Source organism: Paraphaeosphaeria sporulosa (genome assembly GCF_001642045.1).
Source record: "Paraphaeosphaeria sporulosa strain AP3s5-JAC2a unplaced genomic scaffold CC84scaffold_2, whole genome shotgun sequence".
Taxonomy (NCBI): domain Eukaryota; kingdom Fungi; phylum Ascomycota; class Dothideomycetes; order Pleosporales; family Didymosphaeriaceae; genus Paraphaeosphaeria; species Paraphaeosphaeria sporulosa.
The window spans coordinates 4,651,947-4,670,609 of record NW_017253361.1 but is presented as its reverse complement, the minus strand read 5'-3'; the positions used below and the strand labels follow the sequence as shown (position 1 = coordinate 4,670,609).

At 54.5% G+C, this 18,663-nt stretch overlaps 7 protein-coding genes across 7 annotated transcripts; 3 read left to right on the top strand and 4 right to left on the bottom strand.

Annotated features, from left to right (window-relative positions):
* Window positions 1-190: 190 nt before the first annotated feature.
* Window positions 191-3,498, bottom strand: CC84DRAFT_1113637 (uncharacterized protein). Its single transcript, XM_018175362.1, has 2 exons — window positions 3,271-3,498; window positions 191-3,221 (listed from the first exon to the last, which is right to left on the bottom strand). The coding sequence occupies exons 1-2, from the start codon at window positions 3,462-3,464 to the stop codon at window positions 299-301; spliced, it is 3,117 nt and encodes a 1,038-aa protein (XP_018041329.1). The 5' UTR covers window positions 3,465-3,498; the 3' UTR covers window positions 191-298.
* A 463-nt stretch (window positions 3,499-3,961) lies between these two features.
* Window positions 3,962-7,253, bottom strand: CC84DRAFT_501176 (ARM repeat-containing protein). Its single transcript, XM_018186559.1, has 5 exons — window positions 7,224-7,253; window positions 7,001-7,149; window positions 6,810-6,954; window positions 4,407-6,760; window positions 3,962-4,359 (listed from the first exon to the last, which is right to left on the bottom strand). The coding sequence occupies exons 2-5, from the start codon at window positions 7,019-7,021 to the stop codon at window positions 4,096-4,098; spliced, it is 2,784 nt and encodes a 927-aa protein (XP_018041328.1). The 5' UTR covers window positions 7,022-7,149; window positions 7,224-7,253; the 3' UTR covers window positions 3,962-4,095.
* Window positions 7,254-8,116: 863 nt separating this feature from the next.
* On the top strand, window positions 8,117-8,626 carry CC84DRAFT_1161766 (uncharacterized protein). Its single transcript, XM_018177831.1, has one exon. The coding sequence runs from the start codon at window positions 8,161-8,163 to the stop codon at window positions 8,425-8,427; it is 267 nt and encodes an 88-aa protein (XP_018041327.1). The 5' UTR covers window positions 8,117-8,160; the 3' UTR covers window positions 8,428-8,626.
* A 171-nt stretch (window positions 8,627-8,797) lies between these two features.
* On the top strand, window positions 8,798-10,051 carry CC84DRAFT_501098 (uncharacterized protein). Its single transcript, XM_018186558.1, has 2 exons — window positions 8,798-9,921; window positions 10,032-10,051. Exon 1 carries the CDS (start codon window positions 8,890-8,892, stop codon window positions 9,658-9,660), a length of 771 nt encoding a protein of 256 aa, XP_018041326.1. The 5' UTR covers window positions 8,798-8,889; the 3' UTR covers window positions 9,661-9,921; window positions 10,032-10,051.
* On the top strand, window positions 9,841-10,712 carry CC84DRAFT_501069 (uncharacterized protein). The gene is made up of 2 exons (XM_018186557.1): window positions 9,841-9,921; window positions 10,032-10,712. Exon 2 carries the CDS (start codon window positions 10,131-10,133, stop codon window positions 10,656-10,658), a length of 528 nt encoding a protein of 175 aa, XP_018041325.1. The 5' UTR covers window positions 9,841-9,921; window positions 10,032-10,130; the 3' UTR covers window positions 10,659-10,712.
* Window positions 10,713-12,113: 1,401 nt separating this feature from the next.
* On the bottom strand, window positions 12,114-13,927 carry CC84DRAFT_1139866 (uncharacterized protein). Its single transcript, XM_018176263.1, has 3 exons — window positions 13,560-13,927; window positions 13,268-13,435; window positions 12,114-13,219 (listed from the first exon to the last, which is right to left on the bottom strand). Exons 1-3 carry the CDS (start codon window positions 13,844-13,846, stop codon window positions 12,118-12,120), a joined length of 1,557 nt encoding a protein of 518 aa, XP_018041324.1. The 5' UTR covers window positions 13,847-13,927; the 3' UTR covers window positions 12,114-12,117.
* Window positions 13,928-15,575: 1,648 nt separating this feature from the next.
* CC84DRAFT_1203253 (uncharacterized protein) lies at window positions 15,576-17,262 on the bottom strand (the record flags this gene model as incomplete). The annotated part of the gene is made up of 2 exons (XM_018181813.1): window positions 15,576-16,509; window positions 16,561-17,262. The coding sequence occupies 2 exons, from the start codon at window positions 17,260-17,262 to the stop codon at window positions 15,646-15,648; spliced, it is 1,566 nt and encodes a 521-aa protein (XP_018041323.1). The 3' UTR covers window positions 15,576-15,645.
* Window positions 17,263-18,663: the final 1,401 nt, after the last annotated feature.

Here is an 18,663-nt window from a genome sequence, read left to right as displayed (position 1 = left end):
AGAAAGTTGTTGACCGCGAGCAGGGTGAGAGAAAAGAGATTGCGTTGACGGCGGTGTGTCGTGCGGATGGAAAGATCGAGCAAACATGGTTGACGAATGGCGTGGATGTCGTGAGGGGAGGAGAGGGGAGGAAGAGGTTGTTCACAGCGTCTGCTCGCGCACGAAGTAGATGGGAAACCATAACAAGCAACGATAATTGATCCAATACTCAAGATAACGCGCGCGCTATGCAACACAAAGTACCTCACTTTTCAACCCTCCCATTTTCCAACCTATCTATCCTACACACACCCAGACCCTACGCTACCCCAAACACCTCCCCCACACTCAAGAAGCTCATCCTTGTCCCGCCAACTGCCACAAAAATCCCAACCGCATCCACAATAACGAGCACTAGCGCACCCATCATGAATCGCGGGCTAAAGATCCGATACAGCATCAAATGCCTCCTCAAATGCCCCGCCCACATCGTCGTCGCCAGATTCACAGTCGCGTAAAACAGCACATGCGTCGCCGTCGCGCGTGCCACATCGCCCAGCAACCCAGCCTTCCTAGGCGGCTGCTTCCACAGGACAAGCGCCGGCACCGCGACCGCGCATAGAATCTGCGCGCCAAAGGTATTCAGCACGACGAGCAGGGGGGACCAAGGGTAGCGGATCGTGTGTAGCGGGATGAACGCAGATTCCCATTGGATGCTGGACAGCGCGGCCTGGTGCCCTGTCTTGAAGAAGTGGAAACTGCCGAGCAGGCCGAGGATGACCGGACCGATGCTGCTGTGGGCGAGGTGGTTTGTCGCGATGATTTCGAGAAGGGAGAAGATTTGCCAGCAGCAGAGGGCGAGGGCACCGGCGCCCATGGGCTTTTGGAGTAGCGCGGTCGCGAGGTACCACACTGTGATGAGCAGGGCGTAGCGCGAGCCGTGGACATTATTGTAGCCGAGAATCGCGATGGAGGAGCGACCGCCTGACGGGACGATTTGCTTGGCCGGGTGCGGCGTGTGAGATTTACCTTCTTCGATGTTGAGGAGAGGCTTTGCCCAGGTGAAGGTAGGATAGCCGACGCCGACGGCGATAGCGAGCGTGAGCTGCGCGATGATTGTCTTGGAGGTCTTGAGCATGCCGCTGAAACCGGGATACCAATCCCCATCGTCGGCAGCATCGAGCGCCCAGTACGCAGCGCTGAGTAGCAAACCAAAACGTAGACCAAAGCCGAGCCACATCACTGCAGAGTTTTGGTAGGAGAGTGTCCCCTCGTAGTAGCCTCGAATAAAGGTTGGTAGGAGAAGCGCGACGATGAAAGGTATGGCGAGCTGCCATGTCGCGGACGTCGAGGACGTGGCGGATGCGTAGTACGTACTCTTACAAAACGGCATTTGCTCTTCGCGACACAGCCTTGACAGAGATGCGAGGCGCGTGAGAATGACGAATAAGACGGAATGGTACACACCCAGGACGCGATCGGTGGTTCTAGGCTGCCGTAAAGAAGACAACGCTGCGAGGAATCCAAAGGTGGACAAAAAGTGGAGTAGTATCTCGTCTTCCCAGATGGTGAAGGAGTTGGCTGCGAATCCGACGGATAAAAGCAGTGTAAAGATTACACTAAGATAACCCCAAACAGAGTTCGGCAACACGGAGACTAGCCTGCGCCTGAGATACCAAAAGGCGGATGCGATGCCAAGATTACCAAAGATTGCGGCGGCATAGATTATGGCATGCTGTGTGGGTACATCTGGGATTGCAGAACTGACGCCGAAGCCAACTAGGGCACCTAGAAGGGCACCGATGCCGCCTCGGGCGAGAAGAACAGGGCTCAACTCAGACAAATCGCCCGTCAAGCCGCGTGCGTAAATGGCAAGCATTATGAGTGAGAATGCAAGGATTTCTACTCCGTGCAACATGCGAGGAACATCGAAGCTTGCCCACATGGCCTTGCAAATATCGAGTGTTTCTTGTTGGTAGGTTTGGTACATTGCGTAGACATGTGCGTATTCCTCTGACTTGGATTTGGTACCCGTAGAATCCCACGCTTCGTTTGCATGATTAAAAGACGTCAGCGATGCCGCACGTGCAGCCTCGTCCATGCTTTGTACAGAAGCATACTCTTGCTGGTAGCGGTAGATTTGGGCGGATGTGAGGCGGTTGACCGTAGCCAAATTTTCGTAATCAATGCCTTGAGTACCGATGAAAGCCTCCTCGATGGGCTTCCCGAGATTGTTGAAAGGAATAGGCATTCCCAGAAGCAGAGAGAGTGTAGGAACGAGATCGATTTGCGCGACGGGTCGTTCCTTTGCTGTAGCCGGTGGCGTATTGAAGGAAGGTGAGCTTCGGCCGAACCGTTCCTGCTTCGAGTACATCCAGAGCGCAGCCTGGATTTCGTCGTCGGATTCTCCGCCGTGATCTCCTTTCGCATCCATGCCATGGTCACCCATAACAACCAATAATGTAGAATCATCTAGCTGCTCAATCATTCGGCGAATAACGTCGTCCATTTGCTTGAGTTTGGCCGCCATGGCGGGATGGTCAGGCCCGTATCGGTGCCCCGCATGGTCGACTCCCAGATAATGACCGATCACCACATCCCATTTTGACGTATTGGAAGCATGCATCAGCGGGAGGATATGGTCGGTGACTCCATTGTCTACGGTATGCAGATCCCACACATTGAAAGAATCGTAAGGGCGTGTAAGTTCTGGATCGAAATGGTCCGGGAACAGCGCGTGCCAGGTATCATCCCCAAGATGCACGATCCTCTTGCTGGCATTCTTGAGCTGTGAGATGAGGTTGTCCTCTTCGATCACCGTGCCCGCAAAATTAGACCCAGCATCGACGAACGCCGGAAGGGTTCCGGTTGTCAGGCCCTTTAGCCTCTGCATGGTCGCGGTCGGCGCATCGGCGATGAATGGCAGGAGGAATGCGTTGCGAGGCTGTTCGACAGCTGCTTCGTAAAGAACTGGAAACGCGTTGTGGAAGTGGTGGGGTTTCTCGGTAGCTCCCTCGGAAGACGATGGGATGGTGAAGTCGTAGCGGAGTGCGTCTATGAGGATAACGATTGCTTTGTCGAACGTTCTGGGGTGCCAGCACCCGCGTTCCGGTGTTCCCGCCGTGTAAGTGCGTGCACTGGTATAGACGGGAGGTACTGCACACTCGGACTTGTAGTCAAACGTAAATCTCGTGAGGAGAAAACCACTCGTGAAGAGGTAAATGCCGAGCAATTGGAGTAGCCTGTAGTGCATTAGTAGTGAACCGACGAGCCGTTCGCCATAGGACATACATTATCAGCGACAGGAATGCCACCAAAAGGCCATGCGCAGCCTTGAACTGTATCTCGCTCTGCTTCTTGGCCGCCGCCGCATCGTTGGATGTTGGTTTCAAGCCCTGCGACTCCTGCTGCTCTTGCTCGGCTTTGGCCTTTGCAAACGAGGCAGCAATGCCCTCATAAGATGGCGCAGGCTCGCCATTATCCATTGGAGCAAGACTACCGGCTGGGACACATTCAAATGGTACCAGAGGGGAACGATGCAGGCCTGAAGCTTGAGGGCTTTCGGAACCGGAACAACCCCTTGTTCCGACGCGACGCGTTCCGCTCAGGGTCCACTTCGAGGATCAGCAACCAGACGATGGCAGAACGTGCATGGGCAATATACAGTAATCGCAGGAAGAGTAATTGCAACCAACATCACAGTTCGACATTCTCTACAGACTATGTCTAACACCCCGTCCTATATGGTATTTGAACAAAAACACCCGCCAGTCATCCATCCATCCATCATCCCCCCTTCATGAACATTTACCAATATGCCTTTCCTCCATTTTTTGTACGCCATGCTAATTATAGTGTACGCCCAAAAGCGCCAGTGCTTGCATGAAGACAATGTGCGAACCCGATGAGTAGACGTCCCTGGGTTTTCAAACATTACCACATTGAAACCCAAGTCATCCCAATAACCACAGAATAAATAAAGGATGGTATATAACATGCTGAATGCCGCCCAGCCGGAACGCCCGCGGCTCTCCCATAACGCATGCATGTTGAAATCAACCGGTAACAGAAAGAATCAGCCAGGCCGGGCCGTAAGTGCCGTGAAAGATATATATACTACGAAGCGTTATCGGCCGCCTCAATGGTGATGCCGTTAATGGGAGCAGAGAAGTTCTTATTTGGAAGAGAAGTGTGTACAGGCTCGTCGACCGTGGAAACGTTGGCACTCGGAAGCGAGCTGCTCTGGGGGCTTTGTGCTTCGCTCGTCAGCGGAGGAGTGGGCGGAGCGTCGGTCGAGATGTCGGAAGGAGCCGCTTGCGGCTTTGGCGTGATGTCATCAAGGCCATCGTCGAAGTCGGTGCGGTGCATTTTCTTTTCCACCTAAGTCAGGTCAGTAGGTAACTAAGTGTCTAAAGACTGAAACATACCGAGACAATTTGTTTGCCGGACATGACCTTTTTGGCCTTGTCTAGCTCGGGCTTCAGGACTGCAACGAACTCTTGGTAGTCCCTACGGTTGACAGTTTCCAGGCATTTCTGGATTACGTAGTTGCCATACGGGTCCTTGATCAGCGTCTGCAGGTTGTTGTCGCCACGCTCGTTCTTGTCCGTAAGCTTGAGCATAATGTTGCGACGCTGCTCGTTGTTGCCAAACTTGAGGCACTTTTCCACGACGTTGCTCGCGAATTTGTGCTTGGAAAAGGTGAGCAATCCTTGGTTGACAAGCCCAATGGCCTTGGCACGGTCTTCTGGTGTCCCGTGCTCGATAATGTGCTGGCAGACGTAGTTGCCGTACTGGTCGGTAATAAGCTTGGAACCTTCGGCGTGAAGCTCGGTAAGAATGAACCTTCGATCCGGTTCTGGAACTTTTTCCAATAGCCGCTGGATAACCCGGCAGCCATAGGTATTGACCGACAGAGTTCCAACCTGGCCGCGGAAGGCATCGATGATTTTTCTAATATACTCCAGCGGTACCTTGTCGATGACCTTTTGGATAACATGGTTACCGTTGCAATCCCTCACGCATCTGAGCACATCCTTTTCGAGCTCTTTGACCATGGCCGCTTGTTGCTCGACGAGAACGTACTCCAACGCTTTTTGGACGACTCTACATCCATACATGCCGTTGGAAAGATGCAGTATGTTGCCCATCATACGGTTGGCCAAAAACTTTTTCTGTGTTTGGTCACCGTGCTCAAAAAACTTTTGAATCACGTAGTTGCCAAATACATCTTGCATCAGTTGCAGGCAGTTTTCTTGGATCTCGCGGAATATTTTTTCCTTTTCGTCACTGTTGGCGCTCTCGAGCTTCTGCTGGATGAACCGGGACCCATGTTGGTCACCACTGAATTCGACCACGTTGCCGTAGATGTCCTTGAGTTCGAACTTTTTGTTGATCTTGCTGGCGTTTTTGAAGTTGTAGAGGCAAGAGCTCATTGTTGCCAGATCAGGTGGGTTGCTGTGGTCTCTTGGAGCTCTGGGTGCTTCGATGGGTATGACACCGTGGAGGGGGGATGGAAGGGAATGCATGTTGCTGGTCATGGAAAGAGCACTGGACATTGGCAGCGGGTTATAAGGATAAGAACCTCGCAAATGGTTAGCCTGCAGCTGATTGGCCGCAATGAGTTGCTGCAATTGCTGCGGGTGTATCTGCTGGTTCTGGTAAGGATGGCTGCGACGGTTATCTTGTTGTTGCATCTTATGCCCTGCCAGTCTCTGATTCACGAGAGCAATGTTATTGCTGTTCAGCGAGAAAGGATGGTCTGAGCGAGAAGGGTAGAGGTGATCGAATACTGGAGGCGTGTGAGAGTGCGTATGAAGCGGGCTCTGGTGCACGCCAGTGCCATTGGGCGCGCTGTGGCTGTCGAATTGAACGGGCCTAAAGAGAGAGTTGGGCCCCCCGAGGTGGCTGTTGCCGTTAGTGTAGCTATCGGGAGTGTAGGTCCCGGATTGTCCGTAGCCATTGGACCTCTCAAACGCCTGAGCGTCATATGAGTCGCGTGTAAGCGGAGTCTCATTCACCGAGTTCAATGGGAATGCGTTGGTGCTCATAGATGGCCTGTGGGACATTGCTCCAGAAACAGCATCATTTTCCAGGCTGAGGTGGCTCAGGTTCAATGACTCGCTCTGTATCGAGCCGCTCCGTTCTTGGAAAGCTCGGTTGTTTGCAACGGAAAAGGACGAGGCTTGGCGTTGACCTGACTGTGCGTAACGTGCGTACGTGTCGACGTTCTGGCCGAATTGAAATGGTTCGTTACCATGCCTGGAAGGGGGCAGGCTGCCACTTCTTGATGGGGTGGCACTGGAGGGGCCCAGATATTCGGAATTGGCAACGCTACGCCTGTCGTCAGTGGGCGAATGCACCGATGCTGCATCATGCCACGACCCTAGAGAAGCTTCCGAGCGTAATGGTGCGTCGCCCTGGTTGAAACCAAACGAGGAGAAGTTGGCGGTAGTTAGAGGATCGATCCTGCGAGAAGACGTAAAGTTCATGGAGGTCGGGTCCAGTAACGGTTTGGTGGTTTTAGTACCGAGGCCGACCGCGCCGGGTCGCGAGGTGGGGAACAGGGAGGCAGCCTTGTCGGCGTACGGCTGTGTGGAATCAGGGTGTGCGAGGGACCGCTTCCTAGCGGGGGGCGACACTCCGGAGCGGACGCGTGAGATGTTGGAGGTGTTGTCTCCCCACACACTGCGGCCATGGTGCCAACCATCGGACTCGGAGGATGCGACAAGGGACCCGGAGCCAGTCTTGCCTTCAATGGAATCGGCGAAAGTGCTGTTCTCTGTGGAGCATTAATATCAGATGCGCGACGTAGCAAGTGAATTGATTACCTCGAGGACGCGAGCTGTCCCTTAGGCCTGGCACACCACTGCCGTTGTTCCAGATGCTGCCACCCCAGCCCAATGACGAGTGAGATGGACGGTCGGCATCGCCGCCGTTGAGAGATATGCCGCCATTAAGGTCGCGCGTTCGGACCTGCAATGTGTTAGAGACGAAGTGACGTAGAGAGGGTTGTACACACGTTGTTCGTAATGCCCGCCATGCTGCGACCCGAGCGTTCAGACGACGAGGCGGCACAAAGAGCGGGGAGGGATGCGAATATATAGCGCTATGAATGAAGCGAGAGACTGGAGGGCACGATGCAGCGCGGGGCAGCTTATTGTGTGCAAGCTGAAAAAGGTCTAGGCGTCAGCACGCGGAGTTTACCCAGCAGCGCGCTGGGTGCGGGGAGGAGGCCTACTGACTATTGCGAGCGAAAAGTGTTGAGTGGAAGGAGTGGTTTCGTGGCGGCGTGGGTGTAGTATGGTACAGCGAAGTGGGGTGCGAGCGAAGGGAGTCCACCGCGGGCGCGCGAGGAAGGACGCGGTGAGGCGAGGCGTGCCGTGGATATATGGGCAGTCGGGGATGGGGAGTGGTGCAAGGTCGGGCGCTCTCTACCCTCTGTGCATGCTACGGTCGAAGAAGGGATGGGGTGCCTGCCAGACGGCAGTCCTCCACGGCCAACAAAACGGGACGCAAGGGCGAGCGGCGGGCGGGCGGGCGTGATTGCGGAATGGAGCGTTGAGCAGCAAGCACCGTGGTTCCCTGGGAGGCAGGCGCGATGAGGGACGGCGACGGTACCACGAAGACGCTGGTCGAGTGCGCGGCGGCCGCAGGCGGTGGCAGCGGGAGAGGCGTGGAGGGCGGCGCAACAACAGCAGCGCGGTCGCGAGCTGCGTTGGTGGGAGAGATGCTGGATTCCCCAGATCTGCGCACTAAGCTCGTTTCAAGACCAAGATCGTTAGCTTCCGTCCCGCGCTTCTGCAAAACTCCGCTGTCAAGGCTGGCCCAAGGTACGCTTGCCGCAGGGTCGCGCCGGCGTGCTATAAGGCGGAGGAGGTGAGGACGCTTTGCTGGCCTCTTCTCGCTGGCGTCGAGTCTGTATTGAGGTCGCGTGCGCCAAGCAGGAGTTGCTAGGCGGCGACGATCACGGAGCAGAAAGGTGAGACAGGCCCTCGCAGTACAGGAGTCTTGATTATGTACATGGACTATGCGTTTCACCAGGTGCCATGCGCCGGGTCCCTGCCCGTCTGCTCCAGAGGCCAGCATTGGCGAGCCGCCGGCTGCAATCGAGACCGCTTCTCGAAGACCGAAGCTTGTTTCCTGCCGTGCCTGAGCGAATCTGACCCACCTCCTCTGTATATGGTGGTTCAGCCCTCTGGCAACCTCAACAGCGCGTGGCTACGTTTGGTCGCCTTGCAAGACTCTGCTGGGAGACCAATTGGGCGACCGTCGCCGTTGAGGCACACCAATGCAGCGAACGTGGGTTTTCGCGTCCGTCTGCAGAGGAGAAGATGGCGTCGGAGCAGCAACCCAGGGTACCACGGTCACGGGGGCCGTCGTTTTGGGAAGGCCGTGACCGGTGGCTTTTGGGCCTCTAATCGAGCATCTCCAGCGACTGAGACTTGACAGGTCCCTGCTCGGCAGACGCACTTGCAAAGTCAAAAAGATGGCTAGCTTCGCTGTGCTGTTCTCGTGCTGCGTTGGCGCGCAAAGCTGACTGCACGTATTGAGCGCACACTCACTACTCGGAGAAGACGTGCAGTCGTCCCGGAAGCTCTCCACTTGCCCACGAACAACAGACTTTCGTCATGGTCGAGCACGTCGTCGTGCATTTGCACTGTAGCACACCCCAAAGACACACGTTGCAGTGCCGAGGACCCTTGACGACCTGTCTCGCCGGCATATACCTGGGCCGTGCGGCATATGCACTCAACAACACGCTTCAACACTGAACAAGCTGCACAAGCTGTTGTAATATGCTGATCGCGTCGCGAGTTACGAAAACCGGACTTGGCTCTCGACGACAAGGCAGCCGTGAGAGTGTACTCGGATGTAGCGTTGCGATGTTTCAAGCATGCATTACTGAGAATGGACAATGGGAAGCAGAAGCGTTGCACGGCAGCGAGTGCAGAGGTCAAGTGGGAACAAGGTAGGATGAGTTGGAATTCGTTATTGGGCTTTTCGCTCCACGGTGCCAGGAATAGACCCTTCGGAGAAAATCGCACGCAGCAGGCTTCGGGAGGAGGCGCAGACTACGACAACGGACTTTTCGAGGCTTACTGCTCAGTGCCGTCCGCTCCGTGGAGTCGCACGCCAGCTGGCCTTGTGCACAGAGGAATTATGCTGGTCGGATACTGGAGAAGCCGCTGCGACCGCACGTCCGCAGTTCGTCTCAGGCCTACATCTGTCAGTGCCAGTGCCAGAAGTGCCAGACACGTCACGTCTCGTCGAGGCAGCCAAGTTACCCCGGGATCAGCTTGCAGACGTCGAGTAGGCGACGGTCGCTTTTATTTATCTGGCGCTGCTGGTCAGCGTCCGAGTCGTGGCGACAGCGACCAGAGCACGCGATATCCACTCTCCAATCTGCCTAATTCACATCCTGGCATCGACCCTGGTCACAGCGTGCCCCTGCCGTGCGGCTCGAGCGGTCGTCTCGCTGCGCTCAGAGCCAGTCGCTTCCCGCGCGCACGCCCTCTGCACCGTCCTCGTCCAGCGACGTCACCCAGCGCGCCCGGCGCGTACTGCTGTGGAGAGGAGATTGAACATTCAATGGCTCGCTGTGAAGCCCTCCCGTTTGTTATTGATTGCCGCGCATTCGGGCTAGCGCTGGCGTCTACGCGCAAGAACGGTGGGGCGTGATTTCCGATTGGGCGCGGGGCCTAACCTTGGAAGGAGCGAACTCATTTATCACCGGCGGCCCGAGCGCTTGCCTGTCCTGTTCCTGGCGGTCAGCAAAAACAGCCTCGTCCCCCTTCTTCCTCGTCCTTGCTGCTCCTCCAACAACATTCGGCCCTCTCCTCACCCTCCTTGCCGCGGTATCGCTTCACTCTTTCAGCGATACTTGCATCCGTTCATTCGGCCAGCTGCGACATTCCCTATTGCCTTCCGGCCCCAAATAAGGTGCGTGCTGGCCCCAAACACCGCATTCCGCCAAGACATCCATCTGCAGACCAAAACAATATCCCACCGCACGACAACGTTGCGATCCAGCATACTAACCATGTGCACAGCTAACACTTTCCTTAATTGCTACTATTCCCGACTTCTGCGCCATATCAAGACCAATCTCACGACCACTTGACGAACCACGCAAACATACTACTTGCATTATGGACTCCATCAGCTTTATCGTGACGCGCGACAACGATGCCGAGAAGGCGCAGTTGAACACCCTGCAGACCACGCTCCTGGTAGCGCTCCTGACGCTATTTGTACTCGCCGTGGTCCTGATCGGCTCGCTATTTTTCCTGCGAAGAGTCCGCCGGGCCAGGAAAAACGCAGAGGCACAGCTTCCGTTGTATGAGAAGAGGCAGTCAAGCCACCGCCGCCTCACGATCCAGGCTACCCGTGAATCTGTCGTCGTCTACCAAGAGAGGAGAGACCTACTGGCAAACTCCTCGAGCCCGCCCCAGAGTCCTGTACCCGAGATCCGCATCACGTTTCCCGACGAGGTCGACTCCGCTGGCAAACGGCAATCGGGCCGCGTAGTTGTTGTACGGGTTGGAGAGCACAGTGTTGGACTGGAGCCTTTGGACGAGGACCTGCCGCCCTACGAGCGCGATGGCGATCGCTTCGATTCCCTCGACCTTGACCGCATTGGCGGGCTGAAGGAGAAGGACGACAAGTACTACTCGTAAATCTACTACGAACCTCCTCCGCGAACCAGCCCAGCCCATTACCAACCGGCCGCTGAGGCTGATCGCACTGCCACTTGGCTACGACCTACTTTGCTTTTGTTGCGGCTTCATAACGACCAAAGCCATGAGCCTGCCGTTATCAGTATTGGCTGGGTTGTGCTACCCAATTGCTCGCGGAAGGTCGACGCCAGTCGTTCAGCGTTGGTCACGTATGTGTTTGCGCGGGTAGGACGTATTTGCTCCAGCAGTGAGCAGACAACTGTCCCACCTAGCCCAGCGCTTAGCTGCAACACACAAATAACCATCTCTGACGGACTGGCGTTGGTCCGAACGAGCAGCTGAGCACAACTCTGTCGACGCTGTTTGTCATGTTGGATACCCTTTTCTCTGCCCGAGCCATTGCTACAGATGCGCTGTACAATGGCTCGGGCTTGCCATTGCGGCTCATTGTATATTTCTTGGAGATGGATGGCAACAAGTTCTGGCCGCCTCTCCACTGAGGTTATGCCCTCTTATATAGCTCTATTTTCTAATGTATGATAGGCCCTGCGCGTGTGCTCCGAGCACTGTGGGTGTAAATACAATCCATTTGACAAGTCACTGGGGGTGGGAATTTGTTGTGCGGTGATTGGACCTGTATGTGAGTGATGTCGGTCGTTCATGCACTTTTTCTAAGTGGAAGATGGTTCGTCGGGCTATGATGTTCGACACAGCAGGACCGTGGCAACGGTGAAAGCGGCGCGAGCTGTCTTACCACATAACAAGCCTCTCGATCCAAATCTTCTTCGGGAGCACTATGTTTCCAAGCATATTGGACCATTCTCCCGCCTGGCCGATCCTTGCTGAGCTTTTCTCTCGAGCTGACTCCTCTTCGGTCGCGCAAGAAATGAGCCTGTTCACAAATACGGCAACTTCCTAGCACACAATACTCTAGCGCAGCGCAGCCCGAATTCTATTTTCACTACTCGCCCCACATATGCCGCTCAGCATCGCTCTAGTATCTTCGACGCCCCGGATATCGATGTATTGTGCTGGTGCCTCAGACGAAAAGCCAGCATTCAGCAAGGTTTGAGCTGTCTGGTATTGGCCGAAGAATGCTGAGCAGCTTGAATTTGAAACTGCTGTCTTATATCTAATGATGGACACTTTGGAGTTCACGTATCGCATAGGGGATTACAGGATGAGAAGCTGAACGGAAGCTAGACATGTAGGGTGGGGTGTACGGTAATAGAGAAGCCATGCGGGAGAAATAATGGAGTATGGAGTATGCTCGGGGAATCACTCCGGAGGCGTACTTGGTCTCAACCGAGTAACAAGGTTTATTCGAACGATCTTACACGACCAGCGGGCAAGGTGTGTAATAAGGGCTCGTGGAGATAGAATTGCGAACACAGCGGCATGGACTAGGTCATGTGGTTCTTACGAATCGTTCGGCGCGTAACTATCTGCCCACCTCCTCTCACCTCCCACACGCCCTCTTCTCCAGATACCTCAGCGGTACGTACAACCCTGCGCTCAGCACAAATGCCACCTCGAAGCCCAAATCACCAGTCCACTCTGCAATAGGCCCCGTAAACCAGATCTGATACATGCAGGGCACCACCAGCCCCAAACACCCCACGCTCGCGCCCATCGCCGCCCATCCCGTCGACAGCCTCTTCCCATCATCCCACAGTCCCTCATCCTCGGTGTACGCCGCGAAGTTTCCCCAGCGGAACCACAAATGATCCGTAACAACTACTCCAATGAACGCAGCAGCCCAGTACCCAATCAGCCCGAGGAAGTTCTCCAGGTTGGTAAAGAAGGAGCTCGCAGCTTTGATCGCCACGCCAATAACAATGGCCGTGATGACGATGCTGAACAGGATGCGCTGCACGCGGAACAACCACGGCAGCAGCATCTGGAAGTTGAGCGTGATGCTGTACATGGTCGCGCTGAGGTTGCCCACCATGCTGAACGCCAGCACCACCGTGACAAACCGCCCGAAACCCCCCGCTGGATGCAGCATAGCGGCTAGCACGCCGCTCGCCGCGTTCGACTCGTAGCCTGCCTGCCAGGAGGGAATGTTGGGCGTTGCGCCCCCGATAGCTGCGCCCAGGACCATGAGGAGGATGGTGGGGAGTGCGAGCCCGATGTAGGTGTATGCTGCGATACGGAGGGGAGGTGCCGAGGGGTGCATGTACGTGGAGAAGTCGGAAGCGAGCGCGGCCCAGGGGAGCATGAAAGAGGCGACGAGGCCGCCGAAGCTGAGCACCTGCTGGACAGTGGCGGGCGGGACGGTGGTCTGATTCTTCAAATCTTTACCGCCGCAACCGGTGGCGATGATGATGGCTACTAGGGCGGGAACCCAGGCGTACTTTTCGTACTTGTGCAAGGTTTTGAAGCCGGCGAAGGAGACGAGGAGGGAGAGGAGGGCGATGATGACGATGCCGACGGTCGCGTTGATGGTGGTGCCGGAGGAGACGGCGGATAGGGCTTGCCCGCCGATGATGGAGTCGACGATGGAGAAGCCGGTGAGGGTGGCGAGGTTGAGGAGAATGAAGAGTGAGACGAAGTATTTGCTGGTGAGAATTAGTTTGAATCGTGATCTTTGAATGAATGTTACGTACCCATAGACGAATCTCGCCTGTATGAGCTGTCGCATGCCCGTCCTGGGGCCCCATGTGCACATGTAAGCTACGGGGATGGTGGAAAGCAGGGTGAAGAAGAGGATGACGAGGGATGCGTCTCGCAGTCCGAGGCCGAAGCTCAGTGTGCCGACCATGCCTGTTGTAATACTGTGGGATGTTAGCTCTATTCATCAATTCCTAACAGCTCGAGAGGATGGCAAAAGTTTTCTTCAAAACCAGACATTCCTCCCGGTGAAACTACCAGCCCAAAGAAAGTGAAAACACTACTCACGGCAAAAGATTACAGCTCATACTGAACCACAGCGTGAAGATATTCGCATACTGCGTCACCGTCCTCTTGTCCCACGGGACCGGCTGACACCCCCTCAGCTCAACTCCTGCCCGCTTCTCTAACACATCCAGAATACTCAACAGACTGCTTGTCCGCGACCCATCCCCAAATGCATACACGCTCGCGCCTTTCTTTTCTTTTTGAACCTGCTCTTGTCGCGCATGGTGACCTTCTTCCTCAGGCGGAACTGAGATTACACTTTCTGCGTCGGCGTCCGTGGGTGCCATTTCGTCTCTTCGCAGAGTAGTAGACTTTGAGATACCACAAGATACTGGTAAACGAAAGATATTATCTTACTGGCAAAGGCGTATGTAATAGCATGAATCAAATAAAGTCAATCTTTAGACATGACTCCTTCGCCCCCGAGCCGCTTACCAAACCTACGCTGCACGCGCTCTCGACCCTGCATTATCCGCTCTTCGGTGAAAAATTCCTGGTGCTAAAGGCGGGAGCTAGCTGTTTAGGGACTAGTGAGGGAGGGTCTTTGGGCAAGGAACACAAAACGAGGCGAGGTGGAGCGGGTGAAAACATCGCCTTTGATCTTTAAGATTGAGATGTGAGAGATCGATCCGATGGAGTATGATGTGGAGTTGGGGTTGCAAGGATGATGTGCCAAGGAGGAATTTGCACTGCGAATTGAGGACCCAATGAGGGCCCAATGAATATATCAACGGTACCTATGGGGCTTAGTAGTAGGCTGTTGCCCAGGTGAAATCGCGAAAAGGTTGCAAGATGAGAAATTAGCCTCGCCCCTCGCAAGTAAGCATGAATCCTTTTCGGACAGCTTCTTTGATCCGGGGTAGCATCCTAGCCTGTCTCTCACGCTGTTTGCGAGATTACCGATTCAATGAGCTTGCACACCAGTTGTCAGCACCGAGACTGAAGTTGGAGTGGGTTGGCAGACAGTGTGAACCCTTCGGATCTGCTCAAAAACACCAAAAGCCCAAGAAATCGACATAGTATCGCGTCATCTTTTCGCTGTACCGCACCAACGGTTGCATGAGATGAATTCGTTCGCACGAGAACTTGACCGAAGGGACAGACTCAATAACTGTAAGGATAGAACCAGCATATTTCTTGCTGAGCCGCAGCCGGGCTCGCTTCTATTCATCCAAACCAGTAAATGTCACGTGAACACTGCTGGACCGTACAATGCACCCGTTTCGATAGAGCAGATAAAACACCAATGGCTCACAGACGATATTTTGAAGTACTTCATTCACGAGATGTTCACCAATTCCACTTACGCCTGGTAAGAGAACGCCATAGGTCATGCAGGAGAGACCAGCCAGCATCATCCACAAATAAGGGTGCAACACTCTCGAGAGGCTGCGCATCCTTACATTTAAATTCAGTATAAACAATTACGCGTGGGAAGATGCTTCAGGGGTGGAATTGATATCTAGGCAACATAGAATGCATCAAACATCACATGCATGAGGAGCCATCAGCTTAACTTACAATGTGAGTGGGCTACGGCGGCTTTAAACAAGTGAACACATCACATAGAAACGCGCGCATCAGGCTGAGGTTTCAGCTGCGATGGAGGTGAGATCTCGGGTGCGCTCAAGGTGAAAACGCCGCTGCGATGGAGCGGGGTGCTCTATTGACGATGTTATTGGCTAGCCTCTCGCCTGGAGGACCAGGTCCTGAACTCGGGGCGTTGATCCATCGAGCACTGTCATTATCTGCAGGCCGACACCTCACCAGAAAGCTGCTCCACTCAGGAGTCAGACTGAACATTCTTACACTCTCCAAACGAATGCACAATTTCTCATTCATGTTTTTTCATGATAGTATTTTCAATGCCCCTTTACGAAGAACCCACCCTTCAAACTTCAAAGATCGATCTCGGACTCCGTTCAAGAGGAAAGAAATGTCTCCGTACTGCAAGTTCCAGAAATTCTGGACGAACTATCAATGGTATCTCTCTCAAAGTACCACGAATTCGTCCTTACTGCACCGCAAACTCTACAATCATCGATCGGAATGAGTTCCAGCTTGCCTACCATTGCCAGTTTCGCCTTCAAGACCAAGTCGCAGTAGGACGCAACACTCGGACACATTGATCAGTCCCCTGAATGCCCCCATCAGAATCCACGCGCGGGTCGAGATGTTGCCGGATCTCTGTCGTGGGTTTCTGCGATGCGGACTGGCCGCTGGCACTACTCTTAGTAGCACCTTCCTCACCACCGACGATACGTTCGATCTCATTAACCACTTTAAAGGACTCATCGCCGTCTCCTCGGTCTATCTCCGCCGGTAAACTTGCCTGGGAGGAAGCTAGGTCGACCTGATTCTCTCCAGCCGTGATAGCGGCATCACGTGCGGCTCCGCTCACATTATCGTTTCCCGGCGATAGGGGGCTACGGTTTGTGTACCCACCGGCTCGGCCCTCGTTATCGGGTACACCCTCACCGCGCTCTAGGTCAGGTAGAGCAATGTCATCGTCATCCCTTGGTGGTCTCCGTATCTGTTGCAGGACGGTGCTGGCTTTGGCAAATAGTTGACTGGGGACTTTGGCGACGTTCTTCCATACTCTCCCAAGTATATTTGGACTTGGTGGGGGACGGCCACTGTGCTCTAGGTCGCCAGACGGAGCAACATCGTTCTCAGATTCTCGTGATCCCAGTCCTCCTTCGAGCCTTCCTGGACTTGAGTCGCCATCTGGAGATGTACGATTATCGCGGCCAAACCCGGACCCGATTCTGCGGATAGTAATCCCAATTTGCTGGCGTCCATACCAAGCAAAGACCCCCGCACTGATTGTGCTAACCAGCGTACATGCAATCGTAACAACAATTTGCCACACTGTGTCTGAAGATCGCTTTTGAAGGGCCGCCACCATCGAATCGGGCAACAATGGACCCCAAAACGGCGATTGAACATCCTGGGATCAGTCAGTGGTGGCACACTCCCGTACGCATTTCTATCCACTTACCCACAGGACGTATCTAAGACAATACATGGACCAAACTAGCATGACGAGAGGTTTCAAACATGCGCACGGTGACCACACCGCCACGATCACGACCATGAGGGTGGACCGGATGTAGTCTTCGGGGTCGATAGGCAGCGGTTGCAGCTGCAGGCTGAGAATCCAGACAACAGCACCAACAACAGCACCAACAACAGCATCCAGTCCGGAGTCACTGCGATCTCCCATCTTCCCGCACACTGCCAGAGTTGCGGTCATCATGAGAATGCAACTTCCCAGAAGGAGGTTCAATGAAGGGGCTGTGACTAGCAACCACCATTGCTGATCGATAGTGCGCAGCGTGATCAAATTGATCACGATCAAGACCCTCAGTGTTGTGATCTTTTGATCATAAAGCCGGACCCTTTGCAGGACGAGGAATGCTGCCATGGCATTGGCACCGATGTAGAGGGTGTAGGCGGTGTGCGAGGAGAGAGCTGCATCGCCAACTCCACTCCACAAGACCATCCCCACAGACCCGTATGTCAGGCCCACGATGCCACTTATGAGACGCAAAAGCGTCTGGCAAGACACCTGCCCCATCGTCGGCATCAAAGCTGAAGGGCGCGGGTCCATCCATGCCATCCCACTCCAGGACGGCGCCCAATGGAGCACCAGATGGAAGAGTGCCAGGCCATACTGGGTGTAAACTATCGGGGAATTCATCTCGATGGCCTCGGTCGTACCTGTGACTTCCGAGTGATGTGGTGTGTATAGGTAGGGTACACCCGTCTTCTATGCTAATTGTCAGTGCACTGGGTCGCCCCTCGTTACGACATCCGCGAATGGGTAACGGTAAAGCAGTCCTACGCTGGTGTATGCAGTAAGAGACCGCTACTTACAGTGTTCAGTTGTGTAGATGGAGAGTCTCAGACGGCGGCGTCTTTAAAGAGCAGTATCGGTATTGAGTCCAACACCACAAGAACCAGACGATATGAAGAGAGAGATGCCGGTGCCCCAAATGCTCTTGGGTCGAAGCTTGACCCTGAAAAGTTCTCCCCAAATGGTAAGCGGTTCCTAAACAGGCTGCCAACGCAAAACAGGTGGCTGTGTGGGCACCTGCGGGCCGAGTCGCATTAGAACCATGCCACGAGGAGTCAGTGCTGGCATCCCCTTAGCTCATTTCATCATCAACATGTGTCTGGCTGTCCTTCAGCTGACCATGATGCGGGTAGCGATTCTCGACTAGACTAACTGGCGGATCGACACAGCTCAGTTCAGCTCAGCGACGGCACCCAGGTCTGGAAAACCGGGATCAGTATGAAGATGTGTCTCTCGATGCATGCTACTGCAGTATCAGGTGCATTGTCACTGCGCCCGTGATGGGCTCACCCCGGATCTGTCCACGCCATTGGCAATGATCAAGAAGACGTAGCGCGCATGGTCAATGGATCAGTAACGAGACCATCGAAATTACGGCAGCATAATTTGGCCACGGAATGTGATAGGATGTTTGAAAAGACGATGGCCATTTCCCAAGGTGCTGCGGAGCTATCGATCGGGCTGACTTGCGCAGGGGCGCCTCCAATGGCAAGTCTATACAGGTCACCACTCTTGACGCCGATCGCCTTTGTTAGGTGGTGGTCTCCCCTGATAGGTCTCAGATATAGGCCCTCGCCGATTGCGACTGAAGAGCAGTATAAGGGGGCCGTTGACTTGATAAGCACGAATACAGATCCCGTGAGGTTGCAAGAAATCTCACCGCATAGCGTCTCAGAAGAGGTTTGCGTTGCGAGAATCTTTCCACCAAACGTAGTCGTAAAAGTAGGTTTGCGTCGAAGCGCTGAGGCGCACCAGCCTGCATGTCGTATTGCTGCGCATGCATGCGGCAGGCTCGTCGACAACTAGCGCTCTGTCGAGTTCAGCCTACCGGGGTCACCCTCCTCACACCCCAGCCAATGATGAACCGCAACCGCCTCTTATCAAGTAACGTGGCTTCGAAATCGACCCAACTGTCAGATATGCAGCTGTTCTTCGCGGCTAAGCCCCATGTGCCTCCAGTCTTGTCCTCAATCTCGAATCCCCTCAGATTCTTCATTGCGAAAACGAATGTACCGCCATTTGGAG